Genomic DNA, 27370 nt, shown 5'->3' with positions numbered 1-27370 from the left:
TAAAAAGGGTCTTAATACGTGTCCCAAGAGCGTGCACCTGCGGCGTGCAGTAGTTTTACAGTTAACAGTGTATGCGTGTGTATCTACTCGTCTACGCGAATTCGCACAAAATGCGTGCCTATGTATGTCGCGGAAAGGTCAGCGAACACGCGGGACATACTCGCTCTTTCGCTCCGTCCCTCCCCTGCTCGCGTATTCCCCAGTATCTCCGTCTCCTTCTACCCGCCGATTTAGAGTACCCTACCTAAGAGCCCACGTTTGACATTTCTCACACAAGGACTAGCTTTTTTTCTCTTCCCTCTCGCTTTCCCTCGTTTCCCTCCAAACGATCCAAAATAAACTAAGGGCACTTTTAGTGGCGTATGCCCTGTCCTTACCTCGAGTTTTTATTCACTTTTTTTTTTTGTTTGTCTCATGAAAAATCTAATTCTGACCTTGTTGTTAAACTTTGTTTTATTACAGCACCTATCTCGACTGCTAAAGAGTCCCTAGTGTTTTTTTGTTCCTTAGCTAACTATGACACACTTGCCTTAACGTCTACGGGTTCATTTTCCTCGCTACGCGCTACGCCTCGCCATCTTAAGAGTAACCCTAGAAAAAGAAAAGCTCTTAAATCGACCTCTTTTTTTTTTTCTTCTTCTATTAACGACTAAGAGGAGCATCCCTCTCTCTTTAATCTACCTTTCCGCGTTTCTCGCACCGAACGGGAGGGAAGAGACGCCATCTTCCCTCCGGTGCGCGGGGAAAGGACCGCTCGAAAACTCGAAATTCACCTCTTGGGAACTTCGGGCAACCCCCGACGCACCCCGTGATAAACGCTCGCGGAACATCCGCCGCGATTCCCAAGGAGTTGCCCTCGCCGACGGAAAGGAAGGGAAAATAAGTGGAACCGAAGCGTCGACTCCTCCACCGCGCGAGGACGCGGAGAAGAGGACCGGTTCCAGGATAGAAGTGGAAAGCAAACGAACGCGGTCGACGATTTTTTTTTTTTTTTCATCTCCGCCATTTCCCCCGCGAAAGCCGTTCTCTCTGTCTCTCTCATTCACCTTCGGTCTCTCCGCCTATCCCATTCATGCCCGGAAACGACGCAGGAAGTACCTACAACGATACGAAACAAGACGTACAGCGGGTAGGGGGTGGACCTCGGGGAAGGAGCAGGGTATATCTCGATATAAACCAAGAACGTTACAATTAAATCTCTCCTCTTTTAACAATGTAAAACAATGACTTAAAACTTCGCCAACTAAGGACTGTACAACGTCGAAGTACAACGAACGTTTCTCGTCGCAGCTCTCTCTCTCTATCTCTCTATCTCTCTTCCCGTCTTTCTCTCGGTCCCTTTCACGCGAATCTAAACTCTTTCTCCCTCTCGGTCGCCTCGCTTAAGCCGATTATCACTTAAACGTGTAGTTACTTAAAAACACTTTCTACGTTTCGCTACGCCTAATCCTAAGAGACTACTGGGCCTAAACTCTAACGGAGGCTAATCCCTAGAAACTCTGGCGTCTCGCGCGCGCGGGATGATCGTTTACGAGTTACGATAATAATTACTCAGCCCTAAGAAAAGCTTACGGGAAAGCAGGTTTAATTCGGCCGGCTGGGAGCGCGCGGGCTCCCGCGGCCGAGAAAGAGTCGTCAACGCGCCCGGCCAGCCCGTTGCACCCGACCCGTGGTGCGCAGCAAGCAGTCCTTACTATTATATTATAGTAGATATAATATAATATAATGTTGTAGAATAATAATATATTTATATCATTAATATGAATAGCCAGTCAGTCTTGACGGGTGCGAGGTGCATAGGCTGAACGGTGTCCCTCCCAAGCGCGACAACGTGGAGAGAGACAGAGTTGTCCTTATTCGGAGCCTAACTAACCGCTAACTAACTAGCCTAGTCGGTAGTCCTTTAAGCCTAGCTTACGGTCTAGCTTATCACCTAGCCTATCGTAGCCTAAGTTTTAGCCTAGACCTTATAGTTAACGAGCCTAGATTAGATCGAAATCCGAGAATAGTTCCTAGCCTATTCATAGTCAACGCTAGCTACGCGTCTCTCTCTTCCTCCTTCCTTCACGGCGTCCCTCCGTTCCTTCGTCTCTCTCGTCCCCTTCCCTCTCTGTACAATAATTATACTCCCCCTCTCTCGCTTCCCGCTCTTCCTCTCGTCTCCTCTCGTCTCCTCTCGTCTCCTCTCGCTCTCTCGAGGCGCTTCCCTCCCTCTTTCGTCGCGAAGCTGTACACGTCGGCCGAAGCTTCTTTTCGTTACTTTTTTTCATACACTGAGGAGGTCTTGAGCAGAATTAGATCGAGCACGGTTCTCGGTGAAAATTATCCCTAAACTCAACCGGATAAATAAGGTGGTCGACGAGGTATTTGCATTTCTCCTTCTTCCTCTTTCTCGAGGGAGGACGCTTCCTCCAGCTGGACAAAAACGGTTTGTCAGAGACTCGGGATGTCTGGTTCCTCCGTTTCTCTCTTTCTCCCTTTGAATCCCACCTTCGGGCAAGGTACTCCCGTTTTTCGATACCCTCTCGATTTCCTTCGTTACGATCCCACTTTTTCTTCGTTATAATCCGATTTCGCTCGACTCCTCCTCAATTGTATCTTTGTTTATTTAATTATTATTCCCGCTAGGGTAGGGCGATGCACTAGTGCCCGGCCCGTTCTTCGTGTTTTGGTCGTCACGATAATAATTAATTATTTAGTACAAGTCTATCAGTAAAATTCTCAAAATTCACTATTTTTAATCACATGTGATTTTTGTTGTCAGTCGGGGTGACAATCGCCTTGTGCAACGACACACGTTCTCTCTCTCTCTCTTTCTCTCTCTCTCTCGCTCGTTCTCGCTCTCTTTCTCGCAAATAGGTATTATTATTTTCTCCTTACACAAGTCATTCTTTCTTCTTTTTTTTTTTTTTCCTAATGCATTTTGTCAACTCTCTCTCTCTCTCTCGCATGGACTCAAATCGAGCTTAATAATGGGCTTCTTAAAAAATAGTTCATACGCCGCTTTCATCTTATTTATCTTTTTTTGTCTTATCTCGTTTATCTTCTTGTCATCAAATTGTGATGTACCAAAATAAACTAAATATATTATTTACTTCAAGTTTCAACAGTGTAAAAATCTTTCATACTTTAGATGACACGTCAATAATAGTAATCGTTTAATTATAATAATACAGCATATTATTGTAATATTATAATAATAGCTACGATCGCCTCTACTCTATTTAACTACCTGACACCCGCCACTCGTCGCGCGATCGCGAGGCTCGCAATATTTGGTAGAAAGCTTTTCTTCGTTCCTTTGCTTCTTCCTCTGTCTCCGTCACCTCGTACGCCTTTCCCCGAAAGAGCAGCAGGTCACGGGGAACTCGTATCTCGTCGGTTTTCCCTATCCCTTTCCTTCTTTCTCCACTTACGTGTCCAGGGGGTATCGCGGGAGAGGAGGGTGATGGTACTCGTCATTGTCCTTGTCGTACCGAGAGAACGACTCTTACAAGATAACCAAATTACCGTGCCGTTATCGCGCAGTTGCCTCGTCGGCTCGGATTGACATTTCACGTGATCGGTCTAATTAAATTCTCATCTCGCCTTTCGGCGGTAAACCGAGACCGCGTGCCGCGCCTTTCGCTCTTGCTCTTCGATCCGATCAGCTGTTTACTGCCCGGAGAAAATTTCTACCATCGTACCTCTGGACGGTACTCGGCCAGGTGGAAATTAAATTAATGGACATAGAGCTACTCCTTATCGGCGTATCCCGATATTCCAAGCGGATCGTTCCGTGGTGGTGATATCCAATCGATACAAGTTTGACCGTTCAATGTACGTAAGAAAATGCGGCTCGAGGGTTGTACCTCTAATCTCAGGATAAATCTGTATCAAATCCCTTTCTCGGTAGGTATTTCATTATGTAATCACTTCTCGTCCCGATAACGGCTCTGTCTCGTAACGATCGTTGTAATCTCGGTAAGAGGGTAGAAGGTTGTTGAGCGTAACCGGTAGGTTAACGTGAGACAAAGTAATCGTAAAACCTGCTCGCAGACCTCCTTTGTAAGAAATCGCAATTACTTCCTATTGTAATTGTCATAGTCCTGATTTTTTTTCCCTGCCTCGTGGGCGGCCGTTTCGTTTGCTCGCAAGCCGTCGGCGTAGCTGAATCCCTGTTCAAATTAATCCAAACGCGATTTGACTTTTAAGACCCCCCCCCAGGTTGTCGATTACGAGCTCACGCGTAACGGGCATCGGTATGTACAAAACGTCGGGACAATTTCGCGGAAAATATTGCAAACGATCCCCCTTTCGGACGAGGCAATTATACAACTGAGGCGGCCGTCAAACCCAAACGAGGTGCGAATTTCATTTCGTTGCGAATCCCCTGTAAAACTATTTTAATTAGGTACTCGGCTCCGATCATTAAGTCTCCGGGTCTCCTCGAGAATTTGGCCAAATTTCCGAGGCGCTCGACAACGGACATCGAGAATGGCTTTTCAATCCAAGTACACGCCTAGCATACCCGCTTATCCCCGCAACGCGTAATTAAGAAAGGAATAATCCCGCTGGTTACGCAGTATAAAACTACACAGTAAGGTATAAAACGTGTAAAATTCGAAAACTCAAGAACCTGATTACGAGTGTCTTATCAAATGAAGGCGTTCAGCTGACGTTTCGTCGGATTTCCTCTAATCTCAGGTTATTCTTCTACCGTCTCTCTCTTTTCTCTTAGTCCCAGCCTGAACTCCGGTAGCGACTATCTAAACAATTTGTTACAAATAAGTGTGGTCACTCTAGGTCGTGATTCCTTCAAGAAGTCTTCGGCATAATCCCTTACGGCCATAACTGCGACTTCGCAAATGGCGTTCCTCTTTCGTTTCATTTTTTTCTCATTTTTCTAACTTCGACGCTCTCTCTCTCTCTGAGACTCAGATTGCACGCGCTGCTTCTCCGGCCAGCTGTCAAACTGGCAGTCCCTTTACAGTGGCAACTATACAATACAAAATCTATATCAAATCGACAACCAAAAACGAGAACGTAGTGGCTTTCATATAAAGTGGCTACAACGCGGAAACAATTAATATCTCCTTTCGTATCAACTAGAAGATTAAAAAATTTGGCTCGAGTGTTACTTCCTCTTCGTTTTTACGTTTTTCCTATTTTTTTTTTCTCCCTTTTTCTCCCTCACCGACTTACGTGTGTGGTGTGTACCGACGTTAAAAATATATTATAATTACGTTTTCTTTCAGCACATCCCTGTCTCCCAGCGGACCTGTCTGAAAAGGCACAATCCTAAAAAAAATATTCTGTATTCGCTGTACAATTAAAACTGACACATCGATTCGCAGTAACCGTACTCATAAATATAATGCTCTAAAAAGTACTATTTTTTTTTACTCTCTCTCTCTCTTTCTCCCTCTCTGTCTCTCTTTCTCCCCTTTCTGTCGTTACATCCTCTTGGTATATTACTTCCACTTTCGGGCTCGCGCAATAGACGCGAGTACCATAGTCCCGAAGGCTCTTTAGATATAAAGCTTTTTCCCCTTTCGCGACGTCCGGTATATATATATATATCCCTTCAACGCGATTTCCTCTCGCAAAATACACGTATGCCGTCCGCGGACTGAAAGCGAAACCGAAGCGAATCGAAACGAAGATGGAAACAAGGAGAAACGATCGGGGAAACGCGCTAGTCCGCGCCAAGTGCCTCCTGTTTGGAATGTCTTAACCAAGGATAAAAAGCAAGCATGTCCTATTATAAAAGGGATGAAAATATTTTTATTTTCGGATTTCGATTCGATTGCAACCCCGTGAAAGGCACGCCTCGCTTGCACCTGCGCGGACCTTCAAATGAAAGACCATTTTGGGGACTTTACATATCCGACAACGCTAAAAACTCATCCGAGGACGCCCAAATCGTCCTTTCGACGCGCTAAACGGGGCAACCGTGAACAATAATTAATTTCGTTTGGCATCGATAGAATGTGTACTTTACGGAATTGCAATCAAACTTGCAAACGAAAGTCCCATTCGAAGCGAAGGAAAAAAAAAAAGAATAGAATAGAAGAAGAGAACTAAACGAAAAACGCGATGAGAGAGAGCGCAACGCGTGGGTGTTCGGGCGGTATGCGCAGCGGTGCAAGGAACCGCGAGGTAATACTCGAGCAATGCATCGGCGTACGCTACGAATTAATTTCCTAGTCTCGTTAAAGCCTAACATACGAATTAAGAGAGTGATTGCAGCAATTGAACTAAAGCTTCGTAGCAAAAGTTACGAGGCTAGAAGAGGAGGCAATACCTCGCGGCTTCTCCAGAAGGCGGCGCGATTGGCGGCCAATCAACCAGCCAGCTGGCGCAAATCCGACTGTAATGCTGACACTATACATTAATCATGTCTTATCTCATTAAAGTCTAATTACAAATTACTCGAATAATTTGTCGCTAAGCCAGTTCTCGCGGGCTTATTTAGAAATTACGGGGCGCAATTGGCGGCCAATCGGCCAGCCCGCTGGCACAATTCCGGCTGTAGTTCGGGAGATACGCGACATTACTCGACTAATCCGATTAATATCTAATTACAAATGACGCGAGCAATTTGTAATCGAACGAAATTACAAACTTATTACAAATTACGGGCCGCAAAAGGCGGCACAATTGGCGGCCAATCAGCCAGCCAGCTGGCACGAGTCCGTCAGCGGTGTCAGCCGATGCGAATTAATTTCCTAGTCTCGTTACGATCTAACGACGGACCGATCGAGTGATTTCGGATTGAATCGTGGCTTATTCTCTTTTTCCCTTTTTTTTTCTCTCAAATTACAAAAACAAACGACACCTCCTTTTTTCTATCCGAAAAAGAAAGAAAACTAACGCGGCACGATTGGCGGTCAGTTAGCCAGCCAGCTGGCGCGAATCCGGTTGTATAGTGTTGGGCATTGTGGCATCCTTGTTTACAGTATTCTTAACAAATCGTTTGCACAACTTATAACCGAACCAAGCTCTTTACAGATCGTGTACTGCAGCTATGGCGCGACAACGCGAATCAACAGAGAAAAGTAGTCACGTTTGCGGCATCCTATGCGACGCTTCAAATCGGTGCACGTATTCGAAGCTATTTCTCAATAAATATTATTCACAGGCTTTGAAAACAAGTAAATTCAACTATTTTCGCGTAATCAAAAATATAGTTAATTCGAGGAGCGGCAGGTCACCCCGAAAAAAACGAACTCGCTATCCATGGGCAAAGTCTACCCTTCCCGTCTCTACTAACACAGGGAGCCGATCAAAACGCTACATTAGTCTTTCACTCGACTCTGGAAGAAATGACATCCCTGAATGTGGCATGCGATCGTTCGAGTACTAAACATTACCTCGTACTTATATTCATTAAGGGGTCCGTAATAAAATAGAATATTAGTCCATATTGCAATAATAACTGCAATTCCTAAAGCATTATTCAGAATCCCAAATGGACATTTCTGTCGGTAATTAGGGATGCGGATAGCGTTTGCATCATTAACCCTACGAGTTGTTTTCAATTGCCCATTACTTTTGAAAAATATATTCAATCCATGCCTCGACTCCGACTAACCAGCCATAGCTCTTGCAATTAATAATTAAACTACAATTGCAACACATCGTTTAAATTGCCTTTGCGACTAAAACGACCCGACCGATCGCTTATCTCGAGTCGAAATTTTGACAATCTCCAAATAGCTTGCAGTAATGACAACGCATCGACCGAATAAGTAACGCGTTCAGCTAAGCACAACTATCACACGATGGCCTTAACCAATTAACTACAAACGAAATTGATTTTTAATCTAACTTTAATTGACAAACATACATTAATTACAAATAAAAACAAATCACAAATGTAATCAAGCTTCCGCGTAGTGTTCAATCGTAAGTCTATTACAAATACGCTTGTAATTAAATTACGTCTCTAAATTGAGTCCTCGTTAGCGATGCAACGAGCAACCGGTAGAATGTCCAACGACGTGGCGAAAATCGCCGTAGGGTCTAACCACGATCCCGTACTCGATTGTGCTGATCAAAAAATTCAACGGGCAATTTGTCATCGATTCGGCTACAATGTCCGCATCCCCGGCACTAAGTAACGCAAAGTGGCACGTAATATGCAAGAACCAATGGGGAGGAAAAACCGTCAGCCCAACACTATCCGGATAGTCCATTGGTCCGGTATCCGTCCGCGGTCTTCGCGATTTCTCCACCACCTCGAGATCTCGAGTCTTTCCCTCCGAACGAATCCGTGTCTCTAGTCGCTCTCGTCCCACTTGCTCTCCACACGTCATCGGGTTTCCTTCCCCTGGAAGCCTCCCTCTCTCCCTCTCTTCCCTGCCAGTCCTTCTCCTCGCCGTTGCGCCGTTTACCGTTTACCGTTTACTTTTTACTTATTAATCCCGTGAAGGATTCGCCCCCTCGCATTACCCTTAGCAGTACTATTCTCGTGTGTATCGTCCTTTTTCGCCCTCGATTAAAGAGTTTACGCTTTGTTAAAATATTTATTCACACGCATTCGTTCCATCTCTCTCGCTCTCGCTTTCTCTCCCTCTCTCACTCTCTCTCTATTACTCGCGATTAGCGCTTTCTTCAGAGCGACTCGTGACTCCTAGCTTTTCGCCTTAGTAAACGTAATACCTAAAGTTATCCTGGAAGCCTATCTCAGCTCGACGCCCTAAAAAACATCTCCATCGGCTCTCTACTTTTCAGTAGTCGATCATATTTTTTATTTTATCGGTTTTCATTACTTTTACCTAGCGATACTCGTCTTATATCGACGTCGACCTCGGTGGGCGGCGACGTCTCCTCCTCTCCATGAATCACGCCCTATAGGGTCGAATCCATAAAAGGAATATAAAAGACGCCCTCTTATTATTGAGCGACGTCAATCTCTCCCCCTCTGTCTCTCTCGGCCCTAGAGCCCTGACTCTTGACGACGCACTCTCTCTTCTAATCGTTGCAAAATATCAACTACTTTCACCTATTTTTATTTTGGTGGATAAAATGTATAAAAGATGGCTGGCAAGTCAATTTTATCATGAGGAAAAATCTTATCTGACTTTTGCGTAAACGTATATTCACTCTCTATCTTGCTCTTTCGTTCTGTATCTCGCTCTCCCCCTATCTTTCTCCCTCTCTCTCTCATTATCGGTCTATTTTCTTCGTTAATGTTTATTCCCTCTCATGTGTCAACAGGTTACCTCGTTTTCTAACTTACATATCCACCCTCGGCATACTCGTATCTGAAACAGACCAAATTTATGGCTTTTTCGATAAACCGACGTCCGCTCGTCGCTTCCACTATTTCGTGTCTCTCTTCCGAGGAAACGCTCTCACTGGGGGGAAAACATCGTAATCGGCGTCGAGTTAAAAAAAAAGAAAAGAAAATATCGCAAAATCATCATCATTGTATTCTTAATAATTAAATAATATTTGGCATTCGAAGCCAAGAAATGGCCCCAGCGATCTCGAAAGAAGCGAGGTGAAAAATTAATTGCTGCCTCATGAAACTCTCGATTGCGAATCGACTACATCGTCGGATAAGATTCTCCGAGTAAATGGAATTATTCCGTTGGGTGATTTGACGGTGAATTTTTTTTATTTTTTTTTCAATCTCCCGGTATCCTCCACGGCAATGAACGTTCACCCGCGAGTCATGGGTTTAAAGGGCCGCATCAAAAGTCGCCTCTTAGAAGGGTCGCAGCAAGTGTGCAACGAATCGCTCTAGTAGGACAAAAGGTACTTTTGTCTAACCTATAAACTGTGGCCTACTTGGGCTGCTGAGCCTGGTACTGTTGATAGGAGTCATCGGGAGATGCCGCGTTGCTGGTCTGCTCGGAGTCACCCAGCGGCATGGTGTGGACGATGCTAGGTGCCGGATAAGTCGTGTACGGATATGGGTGCGGGCTAGCGATGTACTGCAATTAGAAGATAAAAATCCAGTAAACTAAAAGCGTACTCGAGAACCCCTAGATCAAAATCATATACCACTTACGGAACCAGTGCCGAGATGAAGAGTAGACATTTGGGTGGTAAGCTGAGGAATCATGCTGTACTGCGGGTTGGGATCAGCTGACGGCATCAACTGCGGATCAAAAACAAAAAAGGTTATTCGTTTAATCCCTAAGAAAAAAATACTAGAGACTTATCCGGTCGGCATGCCTCGACGAGAACGAAAAAGGAACGTATTTCCAATTTGTCCTAGGTGGAAAGATAGCAAATCGGAGGTGTGCACCGGTAGTGCGGGAGGATCCACTGGTTGACAAACGATTTCTGCCCGAGACACGGGGCACACCTCCGCCGCTGGCCCGGGTCGCAAATAAAAGTTCTCTAGAGACAAACTCACGTCGACCTGTTGCATGTGCGGCGGACCGGTCTGCACGAGGTAAGGAGTGACCCAGGGTGTTCCTGGCACGCTGTATCCAGGCACGGCTTGGCTATAGTGACGACTATACTGGGCCAGAGTCGCCGCCGGTAACATGTGAGCCGTCGCTACGCCGTTCTGACCCACACCACTCGCATCGTAATTCAGAGTCATGTTCTGCGCGAAAACACCAGGATTTCTTCTCTATTCACAAATCGAACCGCCAAAAGTTCAAAGACCGACCAAGTGACAACAGGTGCTAAGCGACTACAGAGTTACTACGTGTCTAAGGTGTTAGGGGGGTCAGCCCTCCGTAAAAACCATTTGTCTTCCCGCGATAGGAACCAAAGCTTCCACGAGGTGCCGCGTATCCTGCCTGGGAGGAGTCTCGTGAAAACACCGAGCCATTGTGCCACGTTCGACCCTGACGCGTCAATTTCGAGGGTTTTCACGGAGAGCCGACTATCGTCGAAGTCAGTGCGACACTTAAACAGAGAACGAAGCGAGCAAGTCACGCCGACACTTACGTCTCCGGCCTCTCTCCATATTGTACTCTTGTAGAGGGCCTTCTTCTTGTTCCCTCCATCGGCAAACTTCACCAGGAGAGGATCCTTGGCACCTTGCAGGGCCTTTCCGTTAAACATTTGGATTATCTGCTCGCACTTCTCCTTTGATTCCATTCTGGAAAAGATACGCAGGCTTGAAGCACGGGCTTATTTCGGCTCTCGGAAAAATCAAAGGGCTTTTGGGGAAATTCGATGACCTCACCTTGCGAATCCGACGCCTTTACTCTGTCCTGCCGTGTCGCGGAGGATTCGGGTTGAGATAACTTGGCCGTATTGTACAAGCAACGTTTCCACGTCGTTCTCCTTGTAGTTGAGCGGCAGATTGGCAATGTACAAATTGGTGGGGTCCTGCTCCTGTTGCTGAGGAACGAATAAGGGACTATGCAACTAATTATGCTTAATTACCCCACGATCGTTTTTACATAAATCGCGAGAAGAAACGATCGAGTCGCCTTAAATTCCCAAGCAACCGTTCGACGAGGTATTTCTCCAAATAAATCTCGACCTTACGAAGGTTTGAAGGATGCAATTTAATCGAGAAAAAAAAAATCCGCACCGGCCCCGCAAGGAGTCTTTGCTGGGAACTTAAACCGGTGCTCGATCCTCCTGCTCGTTACGCTATAATAAAATAAATAATATAAACCATAATAACGAATTCGCAGAACGACCGACCGGCGGTCGTTCTGGCGTCTTGCTCGACGAAATCATATTAAAGGTCGAACATTTTCCGAGATCTTCGTACGCTTGCGGAAACTCTTTTCGACGTTCGTCAATTCTCGCGCTTCTTCACTTAAGAGTCTTCGTCGTTACTTTCTATTCCTTTTCTTTAGATGAAACGTTAAGAGAACGACGTCTATCTACGACAGTAATAAGCTACAGAGGAGACCATTAAGCTATGGTAATAATTATGTTTCTGTCTAATCTCAGGAATGCAAATTAAGAAACGTTAAGAGGTAGATAGTGAAAGAGAAATAAAAACACGATTTATAATAACGTGGGTCGAGATATGTAGTCGTCCTCGGAGTGTCGGTAGACGTTCATGCTTCAGGGGCATAACACGGTTACCACATTCTGGTGGCTCTCCAAATGTGCTTTCTAGGATGACTTCGAGAAGCCCGAATGTAACGTGGCGCCACGGAAATGCGAATTGCTCCAAATTTCTTCTTTTTTTTTTTCCCGCCGTCAGTTTTCCACCGAAAAGTCGCAAAGAAATCTCGCATCCCGAGCGAACCTATCATCTCGGTATCGACACCGATCGATTGAAAGTGTATCTCCAATTTTGTCACAGCGATCGCGAGGACACACACACACATTGAAACAGTCGAACTGACAGTACAACGAAGGGAGGTCGATCGAAAAGGAAAAAAAGCCGTACGCCTCGAAAGGGAGGAACAACCAAGGGGTCGAAGATGAAAAGTTACGATCCAGAAAATCGAATGATCGATCCATCCTGTTCTCCAGGAAGAGGTGAACAAAAATCGGCGAGAACGATAAGAAGAAAAAAAAAATGCAGATCGTCTCAGCACCGGAACCCTTAGCTCGGGTGACAACTGACCTACCCAACGATCAAAGGGTTAAAACGTAACGCAGAATCTCGGTCGTTAAGGGACGATCGAATCGACAATTTCTTCCTCTTTAGGGTGGATTAAAAAAGGCTCGCACAGAGAATGGCCATACTCGGTGCCACAGAGTGGAAGCGCCCGAGTACATACACACAGGAATTACGATGCAAATTCCGGAGGATCGTTCCACGATGCTGGACATACGACGTCACGTAATCAGGAGACAGGACGTACCATCGAAAGCAATTACGAATAGTCGTTCAATAGGACGCACTTTGACATTCCAGTAAATCGAGAATGAAATCAAAGGAACGGCAAAGGAGAAAACTCGTATCAAAACGAAAACTATATATATATAAATATATATATATATATATATACGCATGAATATATAAAACACAAGGAGAGAGAGAGAGAAAGAAAGAGAGAGATAGAGAGAGAAGTATAGGAAGAAGAAGAAGAAGAAGTAGTAGTAGTAAACAAGCAAAAGTACAAAGCACAGGTGCATCATCACGCGTACATTTACACCGGTGAATAGACAAGACGGCGAAGGAAGGCTCCGACGATGGAAAACTCGACAATTATGCACAATGCGCATTACACATTCGCGGAATAAATGTGCTTTGGAACAAGGGGGGTGGCGGGGGCGGGCAGGGGGCAGGGGGAGGGGACGAGTACTTCGCAGGCAAGTACGTGGTTGTCGGTAATCGGGCTTGAGTAAATTAATATAAATATATGTAAACGGATAGACAGATAGGTAGATATATATATAAATATATATACATGTGTGTGTACGTATGTGAGGTACGTCAGGCCGCGCGAGTCGATCGCCACATACGTTACGCACCCTCGAGCATATTTTGAGATCCACCATTAGTCAAGAGAGAGAGAGAGAAAAAAAAGAAGAACGAGTCGAAAGTCTCAAGATAAAATCAAAGGATCTACTATTACTTTGAATATACTTATACTTTACGACAATTTACTTCAATCTTGCGAATGCATTAAAAGAAAAAAGAATAAATAATGAAAATATATTATGGTATGTAAGCCAAGCTGATGGCATTATCATGGTATATATATATGGACACGTATTTACGTATATCGTGTTCGTATCCCACGTATATATGTATATGCGTGTGCAGATGTATCATAGTATATATAAATATACGACGAGGTAGTATACATTTAACGGATATCTTTACGGGTGGAGGGCTGCCTGCGATATAGTCGAGCGGTAATTACGGCGAGGACACCGCGCGTGGAGGCGCTTCGCATAAAAATCCTTACAAATTGGACAAACCGCCCCTCGGAGCGTTTACTAGTCCCGTTCGTCCTTACCTGGAACAGGGTAAAATTTAAAACCGCCGACAAAGGGGAGATTCGGGGCCCAGTGTCGATTTCGTCCAGCTGTCGAGCGTCGCTCTGGCTCGGGGAAGGGTGCATTAATTTCTCGGGGAAAAAAAAAAAAAAATAAAAAAGAGTGATTTTAGGTGAACCTTAGCCTCGGCCCCCAACGCGGTGTCCTCACCTCACCTACTCCTTTCTCGTTTCCGCCGATAACGCGCACCTAGGGACGTTCTTCCTTATTTGTCTTTGCGATGCGATAAAAAAAAAAAAGCCAACGAGTCTGCGTCGATCGGAGCTAACCAACACCCCAGGGGCAAAGACAGCGCCCGATTTCGACGTGGCATCACCTAATGCTCGCTACCGGATACGGTACACCGTGTTATCGGATTCATTTAAACTGCGCCACCGTCTCGGATCCCTTTTCTTTAGTCTCGGTTTATCCTCGACGCCACGTGTCGGTACATATATATATATGCATATATCGCATGCGATCGGCATTTCGACACAGCCGGCCAATGGCACCCCCGTGCGTTTAAACGCGCCAGGTTAGAGGAACCGTTCCAAGCTAGTTTTCGAGCAAGAGTCCGTGATCGACTCGTTTTCATCCTCGCTTCCCGTTTGCCGAGCCTCTTGTTCCGCGCGGTATTTTCGGAACAACGCGAATCGACGCTTTAGAGAAACCGCAACTCTTGAGCTTCTTCGAAAAGAGTGTCGTAAGAATAAAAAGGATCGAAAGCGCGACGCAGGGATTGTCGAGACGCGTCCCGCGTGTAACATAAATGAGCGGTTAAACGTGATATATGTATATATATGTAAATATATATATATATGTCTATGCTGCCATACTTCAAAGCGAATCCGTGACTTCGAGCTGTCTCAAGTGGCGGTAGGAAATCGCGCCTAAAATTGCCGATCAACGCTTCTAAGTTTTTTTTTTTTTTTTTTTTTTTCCGCGTGTCGTGAGATATAGTGAATCCGCGCGAGTATGGCACAGGTCTCGTTAGCTTCCCTCCCGTCGCGTTCATGGAGACGCTCGCGAACGATTAATATAACTCGCTAAGGGCTTAAATTAGTGCTGAAACGAATGCAATTCTCAGACATGACTTGGAACGTGTTTGACATAGCAGTATCAGCAATTTGTGGCCGAGGTATAGCAGCAAGCATCGACAGGTTGATAGGTTTTATAGACAGAGATTCAGAGAGTAGAGACCGTAACTTTAGAGAGACTCTAAAAGAGCGAGACACGTGGCGAGAACAGAGACAGAGAGAGAGGTTGGAAGGGAAGGACAGAGAAGTCCAGGAGAGGATTTTTGGCAAGGGTCGAGACGAGAGGAATCGACGGAACGAATTTTCAACCGGGTAAAAAAAAAAAGTAACGATAGGCGTAAACGATCCTCTTTCGAAGGAGGCCAGAATCGTCCGTTGAAAACCGCTCAAAGCGGGTGAAGATATATATTTTTTTTTTTCCGCCGTAAAAAGAGGCTTGAAATTTGGAGAGGGCAGGCCCTCGAGACCTCGACAAGTGGCATCGGCTACCGTGGACCCGAGTGCCAGTCGGAGAGGCGTCGAGGGCGGAACGCGATGGAAAGGGTATTTAAACGGGGAAATCGGGGAGAAAGAGAGAGAGAGAGAAAGAGAGAAGGGGACTCAGGCCGGAGGGAAAGGAAATAGCGGGAGGCACAGAGGGATCGACAGATCGGTAAGAGGGAGAGACTCAGAGAATCAGGAAGAATGAAAGTGAGAAAGAGGTTTACTGTTACTCTGGTATTACTGTACTTGCATGCACAACCAACGTACACTGTCCAGTCTAGGGAGCAACCAGATACCCACTTTCGCCATCTGCGCTTGGATGCCCTTGGCGACCAGTGCTTTCACAGCACCCTCTGCCGCCACCGGTGATTCAAAGTCTACAAAGCCATAACCTGCAACACAAGGAACGGAAATTAAAGATGCCAAAAGGATCGAGTCTCGCGACCGGTCCTCAACATCCCGAACGGCGCGACAAATCGATCGCGAGAGAGCGCGACGCCATCGACTGGGCGATGCGCTCTCCGAGAAACCCCTCCTCGCCCCCGCGATTAAGCCGCAAGGCGTACGATAAAACGGAGCCAAGTACCTTTACACTTATTCGTATTTTTGTCCAGAATAGCCTTTGTAGAGGTTATATTTCCGTATCTGTAATCAAAGAAGCAGAGGCGTCGTGGCATTAGCGTCGGTCGATGCGACTCCGAACGACCGGGACTCGACTCGGCGGTTCACTTACTGAGAACACATGCTAACGAGGTCCTTGTCGGTAGTGTTTTGGTTGAGGCCTCGGATGTACAGGTTCGTCTTGGAGAGCTGCTCCATCTGCTGGCCCTGCATCGCGTTATTGCTAAGACTGGTGCTCATAGTCCCGCTTTGGCTGCCCGTCGCGCTACTCGAGCTGCTGTTGGTGTTCGCCGGGGACGAGGCAGTGGGTACCCGCTGTCCGCCGTACTGAAACGCACATTCGTGAGCGACCTCGGGCCCTCCACCTAGGGAGGCAGCTCGGGGGGCTGCCCTCCGTTCCGGGATACCAACCGACGCGTGCTGGGCGTAGGTGTTGGCCGCGTAGGGGTTGGCCGCCGGCGGGATCTGCTGGGCGCCGACGGGCATCTGGGCCGCGGCCGCGGCGTTGGGGTACCTCGTGTAGGGAGGGTAGGCTGCGGCCGCCGCGGCGGCCGCCGCCGCATGGGAGGGCGCGGCGCCCCAGGCGGCCGTGCCGCTCGCGCGGTACTGGACGGGGTTACCGCCCCGGGGCCCGCCGCCGCCGCCGCCCCCGCCGCCGCCGCCTCCGCCGCCCGCGCCGCCGCTGCCGGTGCCGCCCTTCAGGCCGTGGCCCCCGGCCTGGGGGCCCAGGCCGACGCCGCCGGCCCCGCCGCCGCCTCCGCCGCCGCCCGCGCCGGCTCCGGCCCCCGCGCCCACGCCGGCGCTCCCGTTGTTGGCCCCCGCGTACGTCGGCCGCGGTCCGTTGGTGCCCTGGAAATCACGAAAAAGAACCGTTAGTCTCCTTCGAGGGAAAATCGGGCATGGTTAAAGGAGACGGAAAGATACGAGGCGCTCCTCGGCGAGGCGGAGGGATCCGCGACTCCCTGCGTTCCGCTTTAATTCCCAGCCTGCCGCCCGCGGAGGACTCGAACGCAAACGAAAAGTCGGACGGGAGACGAGATGCGGCGTCGGCGGAAGCGTGAACGGAAGGGAAGGGGGGGGACCAGACATTAAGCAAACATCAAACGGGAGGGCGAGCGGACGAGTCAACGATGGCCTGTAAATTCTCATCCGCCGTTTCGTAAGCGGTCGCCGCGAGGTTGAACCGTCCCGATGGCGCGAGTTTTCGCACACCTTGCCGTGCCCGCGTAGGGAGAAGAGAAGAAAAAGAGGCCGGGACGCCATGCGTCGGGAGTGACGCATCCCGGGTGGGGGGCCGAGCGAGCAAAGCGGACTGCGCGTACCTTCCGCGTGATACGTCCAGCGGGCGATACGCGCCGGGGAGGAAGAGAAGAGCCAAGCGGATGAGTCAATTGTCGTGTGCATTCTCGTCCGCTTTTTCCTCTCCTCGTTAATTAACGCAGCGGGCCGATTCGAGCGCGCATGCGCCTGATCCGCGGCGTCCTTCCCGCTCGTCGGGGCGGAAGAAAAAAAAAAATCGAGGCCGCTCGCGGAAGAGCCGGAAGTTCTGTATTTCTTCCTCGAGCGACCCCGGCGACGCCCGCTTCCGGTCCAGGGGATCGGCGCGAGTGTTCGAATCGACGCGAATCGACGCTCCGGCAAAAGTAATCCCTGACGAGATTCCCCGCCGGAAATGCGAACGCATTCGACCACTCGACGTCCCTCGAAGAAAGGATTCGCTCCCTCCGGTCGGCGGGGGAAAAAAAAAAAAAAGGAAGAACGGTAACGTCCTCCGCGGGGCGACCGCGCGGGTGCGACCCACTTCTCCGCTTTCTAACCGGCCTAACCGACTCGTTTTCGTTCGCCTAACTTCTCCATTTTTTTTTTGCGTTACCCCGCCTTCCGGGGCAAAACCGACGTACTCGTGCGAGATATCCGCGCGGGATCTCGAGCGCGCCGCGCGGAACCGCTTCGACCCATTCCCCGCGAACAGTCGCCAGTTGGCAAAGTCGTTCTCCTCTCTGGGACTGTGTTTCATTTCCGAAAATCTCGACGAAGGCATTAATTTCACGTATCGCGCCATTCCCGTCGAGGGGTCGCCCTTTTTCCGCCGGACGTCTCCCCTAGGTCGTATAGCGACGCCGTCCACGAAGCCGGCGTCGTCGACGCCGACCGCACGTCGCTTCCTGCTTGCCGCGGCGTAACCGCGCATTCGCCGCATCCTCGTCTCCCGACTCGACCGATTGCCTAGGAAGGCGGAGGAAAAGGGAAACCGAGAAGTCCCGGGTGGAAAACGTTTATAATAATAAATTCGGCCGGTAAAAGTAGGCGCGGCGCATTCGTCCGAAGGAGAGACAAGGAGCGGTCGCCGAAGGGTTGCCGAAGGGTCGGCAAGGAGGTCGATAAGGAGAGACCCTAGAGCCCATCGGGGGAACAGGGCGGACCGAGAGCGGCCTTTCCGGTGCCCTATCGCGGAGGCGGGACGACGCGAGGTCGGCCGATAACCAGCGGGTTCCTTCTCTCTTTCTCTTCCTCTCTCTCCTCCGCGCGCATCGCCTTATCTTCCGCGCCCTATCGCAACGTAATTGGGCGACGACCGGGACCCTCTCGCGAGTGCTTCCCGAAATAGCGCGGCGATATCGCGTCGTCGTGGCCGAGCGACGCCTTCTCCGCGGACGAGACGCGGAGGAGGAAGGGAACCGAGAGAAAGAGAAAAAAAAAACCCTCCGCGACGAAGATCGCGATTCCGCCCAAGAGGATCCGTCCCAGGGACGCGACGACGCTACCCGCTCTCCCTCGACCCGGTAACCTCCAAACGAGAGGAAACTCTCCGAAGGAAGGCAGACGCTCGATCGCGCCTCGAGGTGGAGAGGGCCGGACTCGGCGCTCCGGATGTTCCGCGTCCCGCCGCGATTCGCGTCGCGTGATTGGCTCTTCGCTTCCGGCGGAACTTTCGACCACTTTTACCGGGATGGGAATTCAAAGGCCGATCCAAGTACGGAGCCCCTCGAAAGGACGGATAAGGACCCTGCGAACCCGATCGTTTCTTCATTTTTCCTCCGTTTTCGCGATCCCGTCCATCCTTTCCGCGTCCGTGGACGCGAGCCGGAAGCTAGGAGAGCCCGGAGGTCGGGGCGACCTCGCGAGGTCGCGTTCCGTTCCCGCGACGCCGCTTCCGGCGCGGCCGCTCGATCCCGTTCGCCGGTCCGGCGATCCGGTTTGCCGAGGAGTAGCGCGGCCGCGTTTCCTGCCTCCCCTTTCCGCGCGGGATTTTGTCGACCCTCCTCCCTGCCCCTTCCTCTTCCTCCGCAATGCCCGCGACCGCGGGCGGCGCATTCCGGGCGTTCCGTTTCCTCGTCTTGAGAAACGCATGCGTGCGCCCGTCGTCGCGTGGCTGACTTTCCTTCGGAGCTCGCGCGCGCCGCGGCCTCGCCGCGGCCTTGCGGAATTCGATGACCCGACCGCCGGACGAGCCGGACCCGAGGAACGCGACGAATGCGGACGAGGACGCCCTCGCAGCCCCAATCGACGCGAGCTTCGACATTTCCTCGGGTCGTCCCCAAAGACTCGAATTTTTTTCCCGGCGGAATTTCGCCCAAAACGACCCCCGCAAGAAAAATGGGGCAGAAACGAGTTATTAATTATCCGGCCGTGGAACAAAGTCCCGCCGTTTTAATTACGCCACGATTACGTTGAAAACGGCGGGAACTTGATCCCTCGACCTGATAATTTCCTGTCTCGCCTCGATGACTTACCGAACTCGTCGCGTCTCCAGGCCACAGGTACGATGGACTTCGACACATGAGAATCGAATTTATACCCTCGCGACGAGCTACGAGGAACTCCCTCGTTTGCGAGTTCATCTCGCGAGACCACCAGGGATAGGGACTAAATGAGCCTTCTCGCTGAGGACCTTCCCCGAGGTGGGAGCCCAACGAGAGACGAGGAGCGCCGTAAACTCGACTAAACCCGAGCCGTGACCGTCCTACGAGATGGACGCGGCTCGCGACGTCCGTGACGCGGCGACGCCCATTAGGGGGGCGCTCCGCTATCTTTCGCGTTCGCTCTTAAGGAATTTATTGCACCCCGGCAATCGAGACCGTTAAGTGAGTTTCCCCCAAACCGTCTTTCGCGAGTCGATGCGAGGTTAGGGCACGAGATTCGTACCTCGGATTCCGGTTCCATCGTGGAGGACGCTTAACGCGTTGATCCCGATCGGAAGTATCGGGCCCCAGGTCGGGCGAACGGGTAAGGAGGTCCCGGGACAAGATGGCGGCAAGGAAAGAGAATGACGCATGGCGCGGTCGGGGATTCTCGAGTCGGCTCCGATTTTCGGAACGGGAACCAGGGGCGGGTAGATGAGTCGACCGGGGCGAGCGGTGACGTGGCGAAAAGCGATATCCGAGGGGCTATTCCCTTGGGAATCGGTGGGAACGATTCCCTTCTTCGAGAGCCGATAGTCTTCGATTTCATACGACGATGCGATAAGGTATAACGAGGGACGTTCGGCCCTAAAACCGTGACAGGATTTTGGTCATTTCCAAGGATTTCCCCTTGGGTTCTTCCGCGTGATCTCGACCGTTATAATCCACGGTTTGGAAAATCGGACCTCGAGAATTTTTCTCAAAACGAAGATCCGACGATTCCGCCCATCTCTCCCCGGCGTCTACGAGAAAAGGCGTACCCGATTCGCGCGGCGATCCGGGCCACTCGAGGTCGGCGTCCTCGAGCGGCGCCATTGGCGGTCGAGCGCGCACGGGCGTCGCCTCCTCTCTCTCCGTCCCTCTCGCGTCGCGGGCATCGGCCCCTCTGCGTCGCGCCGCGTCGCACCTGTGCGACCTCTCTTATCCACTCTAACGCGCCGGACCCGTTTGGCCGTTCCCGCGGCGCTCTTACCTCGAATTTCCTCGCCGCCGCGTAACGCGTCGGCCGATCGATCGAACCGGGAGCATTCCTCTAAAATGAAACGTGGCAAAATTCGAAAGGGTTCTCCAACGACCCGAAACAAGGAGTCGTACCCCTCCCGCTTCCAGGGCGCCCGGGCGACAAGAATTCAAGGTCGGTCGCCATAACCTCAAAGCGATCCTCCGTCCTCTGGGTTATCACGGTCGATCATCGGAGCCGCGATTAGGGGCGTCGTTAAGACCGACCCAGCCCTTAAGAGGGTCCTGGCGGGTCGAGGGAAATTATCCAGGGAAACCTCGAGATTTCCCGGAAGAAAACTCGAAATTCGTCCGAATCGCCTCGTGCCGACCCGTCGCGGCCGCCGTTAACCCTAATCCGTTTACTCTTTACGGCCAATCGATAGCCCCGACCCGCGCATAATCGAGCGGCTAATTACCGTTGCGAATCTCCGGTACTCTCCCCCCCCGGGTTCCGGCGAGTTTCCGAAGGGTCCTCCTCCTCGCTCTAAGGACGATCAATTTCCGAGCAACGGCCGGGGGCAATTATCAGGGCCGACTCGTTTCGTCTCCATTACGGTTAGCGGCGTTACGGCGGTCGTTAGCGCTAACTCGACGGTCTCTCGTTCCCTGCCCACGGTTGTCCGTTTTCTCGACCGACGGTCCCGTCCCTCCACCCCTCTCGATCGTTATCCCGTACAAATTTGTCGAATAAAAATGAATACGTGATCTTAAAGCTGGGAAAAATCGACGGAATTCCCTGCTTCGAGGAGGCCTCGGTCTCGGCGCGAGGAAGAAGGCGGAATGGACGCGCGGCGTGCGCGAGATACGCGCGAGCGGTGTCCGGAACGCGCGGCACGTCACCGCGTGAACTTGACTCCCATCTAGCGCAGCCTTGAACCGCCGCGGTAGGTTACATTGGCCTCGCGAGGGAGCGAGCGCGAGAGCGAGCGCGAAAAGCGAGCGAGCGAGAGAGACGGCGCGTGTCGCAGCCCGCCGGAAAAACCTGCCGGACGCGCGGAAGCCGCGGATCGATACGCCGCACGGGGCCGAGACCGCGCGGAAGAGTAGGCAAGGCCGATCGGCCTTAGGCGGCGACCTTGCCGAAAGTCAGGATTACTCGTTGCGAATCGTATCGCGCCAAGGGGGAAGGGGAAAGAAAGAGAGAGAGAAATTCGAAGAAACATCCAATCAAGGAATTATGGGTAATTCAGGGATCTCGGACGAAGGGGTTAGTGCTCCCAGAGGGGACGACGAAAGGATCTTCACCCTGGAACTACCTAAGCCAGTCGATACGACTGGTTTCTTGTACACGAAAAAAATCCACCGGTCGACTGAAAAGTACGCGGTTTTAGGAAGGGATTTTCCCGGGGGGTGTATCGGTATAAATTAAATCTCGGATGGAAACACCATCGGGGTGAAAAAAGAGAAAACTCGTGCTTATCCCAAGCGTCTTTCGATAGGAGGAAGAGAGAGCGGGACGGGGGTCCTCGGGGGCAAAGTGCTCCCGTAATTCGCCTAGGCTAAAAGTTCAGGACGAAGGGGACTGACGGGGACGGCGCGGTCGACGCAAGGGGGGGGGGGGGGGGACGCGGGTTACGGAACGAAGTTCGCCAGGATGATTCATCTCCGTTGGGAGAGGGCGCCCCCAAGGTCGGCGACGAATGCCGTTGGGTCGTTCTCGTTGCGGGACGATCGGGATTCCTCCGCGCAGGAAGGGGATAACGGTTCGCCGCTGCCGTACTCGCGGCCGGTAAGGCAGGCCACCGCGGCCGGTCCCGTCGCGCTTGGCAACGTCGCCGCGCCGACCTAACCTCCCTCCGAACATCCTTTCGATAAGAACGCACGGCGGCTACCGGCTCTTTGCGAGGCTGCTCGTCCGCCGATAACGCGCGTTACGTGGAAAATCGCGGGCGGGCAAGAGACGCGACATTCGCAAAAGCGACGTTGCGAGCAGAGATTTTGTCCTTGCGCGAGCCGACCGAGAGGGCGAAGGAAAAAAATATGGCGACCGACTAGCACCCTCGTATATCTTGACTTTTTCGAAAGCGAAGAGAGAAGCGAATTTTCGCTCGAACGGGGGGCGCGAGGCAGGAGCGAAAGAGGAAGAAACCTCCCCGGACGGGAAATTCGGAGTGGCCGCTAGACGAGCGGCCTCGCGGGCGCAAATAATCGATGTTCCTGCAACTCCGCCGCCGCCCTCCGCCGGGCGCGGCGCCCCGACTTCGGACCTAACCTAACCTACCTCTCGCGCCCACGCGCGGCAAAGAGCATCGCCCCTCTCTCCGGCCCCGCGCGATCTAGGCGAATCCGAGGCCGCGCTCGGTGCATCGTTCGAGGGACCTTTCAAAACTTCAAAATGGCGGATACGGGGGGTTTCCGTCGACTGGACTTTTAAATACCGCGCCTCTCGGGGGGCCGATGGCGGATGCCCCCCGCGGACTCTCCTCTGCGACCTCGGGGCCAGCGAAGGGGAGAATCGCGCGTAAGATCGTAGAAACCAGACGGGAGGGTCGTCGCCGACGCCATTAGCATTGGTCCCGGACGACCGGTTTACGCGCGCGTTTCCACGTGACGTAATCCCTCGGGGCCGTTTCGAGACTCGCGGCGCCGACCTTTCTTTCCGCCGGAGCGAATCGAGACCGAGGGGAAGACGGACCCCGGGGAGGATGTGCCGGAAATTCCAAGGTAGGGGATTGAAAAAAAAAAATACCCACTTTCTAGGCCGGCATGGACGACGACGACCAACGACAAAATTTCAATGGAGGAACGCCATTTTTTTTTTACGCATCCTCGAGCGCTCCTCGTCGAATACCGACAAGTCCAACGTCAAAAAAAAAATTATGGGTCGATTCCAAGAGGAGCTCGACGATCGATATTCCGCGGTCCAGGAGTACCCGGAGCCTGCACGTAGTCCCAGGGTCCCCAATCGCCCGTAAAGATATTTTATCACGAATCGATCCTACGCGATATCCAGCCCAAAGGCTCTGAAATCATCCGCCATCCATCCTAGCAGGGGATGGCTCAAGAAACAAAAAAAAAAAATATCCCGGAAGCAAATCCATCGCTCGGCGGAGCTCGAGAGGGAAAAGTGGAACGCGCGTATCCGCCGATAGCCTCGCCGGAATTTCTCCCATTTCTCCCGTTTCTCTCTCCTTCTTTCTCCTATTTTGCAACAGGTCTCGACGGCTCCGTCTACTCCTCTCCTCGGGGTGCCGGAAAATCGGAAGAGTCTCTCGAACGTGCGAGAAGAAGCCCCTCGTCCGGGCTAATTTTCGGAGGCGCTAATCTTATATTCGGGGTGCATGCCAGAGACAGTGGCCTCGTTCGAGGAGACAATTCAACGAGGACGCGTCCACTTTGCGAGAATAATGGACCGAATGGACTCGCGCTTCCCAGGGAGCCGATAATCCTGGGCCTCCCCACCTCGCCCGACGTCTTCGCGAATAACCGACGGACGGATAATCGTCCTCGCTCGGTGCCAACTCTCGGGAAATCGGCATTAATTGCCCAAGAGTAGAAATTCTTCTCTTGACTAAAGAAAAAAAAAAAAAAAAATCAACTCAAGCGACATCTGCCCTGAGAACAAATCACCGAACCAAAGAAATATTTCTTTGATCAGTCCCCAAAAAATATTCCGTTCAAATTTAAACAATAATTACCTGATTCGAATGAATGCGAATAAAAATTGGATGCCACGATTATTCGGAATTACGACAAGTTTATTCCGAGTCCAATGATTATTCTTCGAACTTTCCTCCCTATCTGAGACGGGAGGTTAAAAGTGCATTTAATTCCCAGCCGAACACCTCGATTACCGGCTGATGATTCAGGACTGCGTTCCGCGCGATTCGCTCCCTAATTATCGCTAATCGACTCGCCTCGGTTTCTGGCCGATTAAACCCCTAAACGCCCTTAAATGGATTTTTCTCAAAGAAAGGACAAGCCGTTCCCGTCCGTTCGAGCCACCTCGAGGGTCTCGCTCGAGGTGAAACATCGAAACGGGTTATCGCGAAGTCCCGTGGGTATCGATCCGCGCCACGCTGCATCGAGGGTCGAATGCGGTTATTTCGGCGAGGGCGCGGGTTTTCCGGTTCCCGACCCAGGACGTGCCGGCGTCGGTCTCCATATTGTAGGCTCGTATTTCGAGAGCGACCTCGGGGTGGGGCGGTCCGCGGTTCCTATCTCGGATGGCCCCGGCCGATAAAGAGGAGATTCGCGCACTCGTTCGCTCGGCCGCGCCGTGCACGGGCCGCGAGGTGTCGCGAGGTATCCGCAAGCCGCGAATCGCCAGGGAATAACCCGTATACCGGGCCAAAAATAACCAGGGATCTCCAGGTGTCGCTGGAAGTCGGGAAGATTTGCCAAGAAAAAAAAAAGAAAAAGAAACACCATCGAGGACGACCAGAATTCGGAACGCGTCGCGGCGGGAAGCTGCGCAAGGAAATCTCGAGAATGCAAAGAGAATTTTAGAAATGCAAAAAAAAGTGCGAAAAATGCAAAGAAAAAATATGGAAAAAATGGGAAAATCAGAAGTCCCGACGCGTCGCCGGGAAACGTCGAGAAACTGGAAGGAAATCGGGAAAGATCAACGTAGGATTTTGAAAATCGCCAGGAACGACGAGGAGACTCGACGTGTCGCATTCCGGGCCGACGAGGGAGACCGGGGGGAGGAAGGGGAGACGGAGAAAGAGAAGAGGGGTCGGGAGGGGCGTCGCCGGCAGTCGGACGCCCCGCGGCAAGCTGTCAAACTACGCCGGCCAGGAAGGCGCACGGCAGGCGGACCGGCATTTTCCGGCGATCAGGATCGATAGGAACCATCGACCCTCGAAAAACACCCTCCGACCGGTGCTGCTCCCTTTTAGGTTAGGTCTCGCCGGCCGAGCCGGCCGAGCCGGCGGAAGAGAACTGCGGCAGACGCGACGCGGATGACGCAGAGGCCTCCTTCCGATCGGGAAGGTCGGACCGATCGATCGCCTCGATGCTCTCCGTTATCAATCCATGGAAATGGATTTTCCTCCGGGGCGATTTCGTCCAGCCGCGTCGCGAGTCCCACCGAGAGAAGCGTCCACCGTTAATATTCCGAATCCACGTCGCCGATAGCACGGAATAATAAAAACGGGGATATAGCGAAACGGAACGAGCGACGAGCGATTTAGCCAGGCCACGATCTCGGCCACGGAATATGAAATAAAAAAAGGAGGGCTTCGAAAGTCCCCGTTATCGTGCCTCGGCGTAGAGGTCGTTTTCCCGGCCACGTTGCTCCGGAATAATCGGCCTTATCGCGGCGCGGCCCACCCCGCGCTTCCTCGTCTCGGAAACGCTCTCGCGTCCGCCTAATCGCGGAAGGGAATTCTTCGCGAATCGAACGGTCGAACCTCGAGACCGTTACGAACCGACCGGAGACGAAACGACTGGAGGGCCCTCAAAATTCGAAAAACTCCGATAACGCGCCGAAGCACCTCCTTTGAAATGCCCCCCTAAATATACAATGAAATAACTACCACCAGATGTTATTCCCAAGTTATATCAACATCGCGGGTAGTCTCCGATAACCGGTGACGTATTCTCCAGGTGACCCATGCCACGCAAGTCCCGACGCGTCGGGATGGGTTCCCGGATTTCCGGACCTTTATCTCGGGGAAAATGAATTTTCCCCCACTAGGGGCACCGGCCACCCCGACTCCCGGTTTTCATCCGAGGGCCCCCATCGCCCGCCCGGATGTTCCAATTTTAAAAGTGGAAAAAAAAGAAAGGAGAAAAAAATCTGCCCAAGAGCCCACCGTACTCACCGAGACGCCGGAGAAACGGCTCGGCGCCTTAACCTCTCCGGGTCGGCGCGATTGGCGGACACCCCTCGGGCCCGACCAATCGGCGAGCCGCCCTTCCCCTGATTCTCGAAATCCCGATCGGCGAATCGACCGTCGCGGGACCGGGGTGACCGGAGGAAAACTCGCCGTAACCCAGCGCCCGGGGCGAGGAGTCGGGCACGCCTCGCTCGGTCTCGTGTCGGGCCGTTCCGGCGGCGCGGCGGCGCGGCGGGTCGGTCGGCCCTCGGGCCAATGGCGGCGCGCGGGCGGCCTCGAGGAATCTCGGCCGAGTCGTACTCACCATCATCTTGTAGTTGAGTTTCCTCGGTGCGGCCACGTTCTCCATTCTCACGGACATGCTAGCGGCCCGGCTCGCACAGGGAGGGCGGCAGCAGCGGAGAGAGAGAGAGAGGCGGTCCCGTTCCGTCGATCCGCGCGCTCGCTCGCCTCGGCCTGGGCAGGTCCGTCTCCGCGCGTCGTCGGGCGGCGGCGCTCAGGGCTCCGCCTCGACGCCGCTCTCCAGGCTCGACGCCGCCGTCGATGCCGTCGATCCCCTCGGCGACGACGATGGCGTGGCGGCGCGCTCCTCGATCTCCGTCGCGGCGAGTGTGCCTCTCCTCCGGGGACAAGGACGCTCCGCGAATCCGCGGCGGCGGATCTCGGCGCTTCGCGCGGCGGCCGC

At 51.8% G+C, this 27370-nt stretch overlaps 1 protein-coding gene across 5 annotated transcripts; it reads right to left on the bottom strand.

Moving 5' to 3' along the window:
- Nucleotides 1-642: 642 nt before the first annotated feature.
- LOC105703044 (protein alan shepard) lies at nt 643-27370 on the bottom strand. Of its 5 annotated transcripts, none has more exons than XM_023431752.1 (11): nt 26990-27370; nt 16410-16847; nt 16111-16325; nt 15964-16022; nt 15645-15769; nt 11141-11298; nt 10900-11053; nt 10361-10576; nt 10004-10093; nt 9781-9926; nt 643-9251 (listed from the first exon to the last, which is right to left on the bottom strand). In XM_023431752.1, the coding sequence occupies exons 1-11, from the start codon at nt 27044-27046 to the stop codon at nt 9218-9220; spliced, it is 1692 nt and encodes a 563-aa protein (XP_023287520.1). In that variant the 5' UTR covers nt 27047-27370; the 3' UTR covers nt 643-9217. The 5 variants fall into 5 exon arrangements, with proteins under 5 accessions (XP_023287520.1, XP_023287519.1, XP_023287521.1 ...); XM_023431751.1 differs by having other exon boundaries at nt 10355-10576; nt 26990-27366; XM_023431753.1 differs by having other exon boundaries at nt 10355-10549; nt 26990-27366.

Source organism: Orussus abietinus, unplaced genomic scaffold, assembly GCF_000612105.2.
Source record: "Orussus abietinus isolate OABI.00-Male unplaced genomic scaffold, Oabi_2.0 scaffold65, whole genome shotgun sequence".
NCBI lineage: Eukaryota > Metazoa > Arthropoda > Insecta > Hymenoptera > Orussidae > Orussus > Orussus abietinus.
The sequence above is the reverse complement of the archived record's forward strand: the minus strand, read 5'-3'. Positions and strand labels throughout refer to the sequence as shown.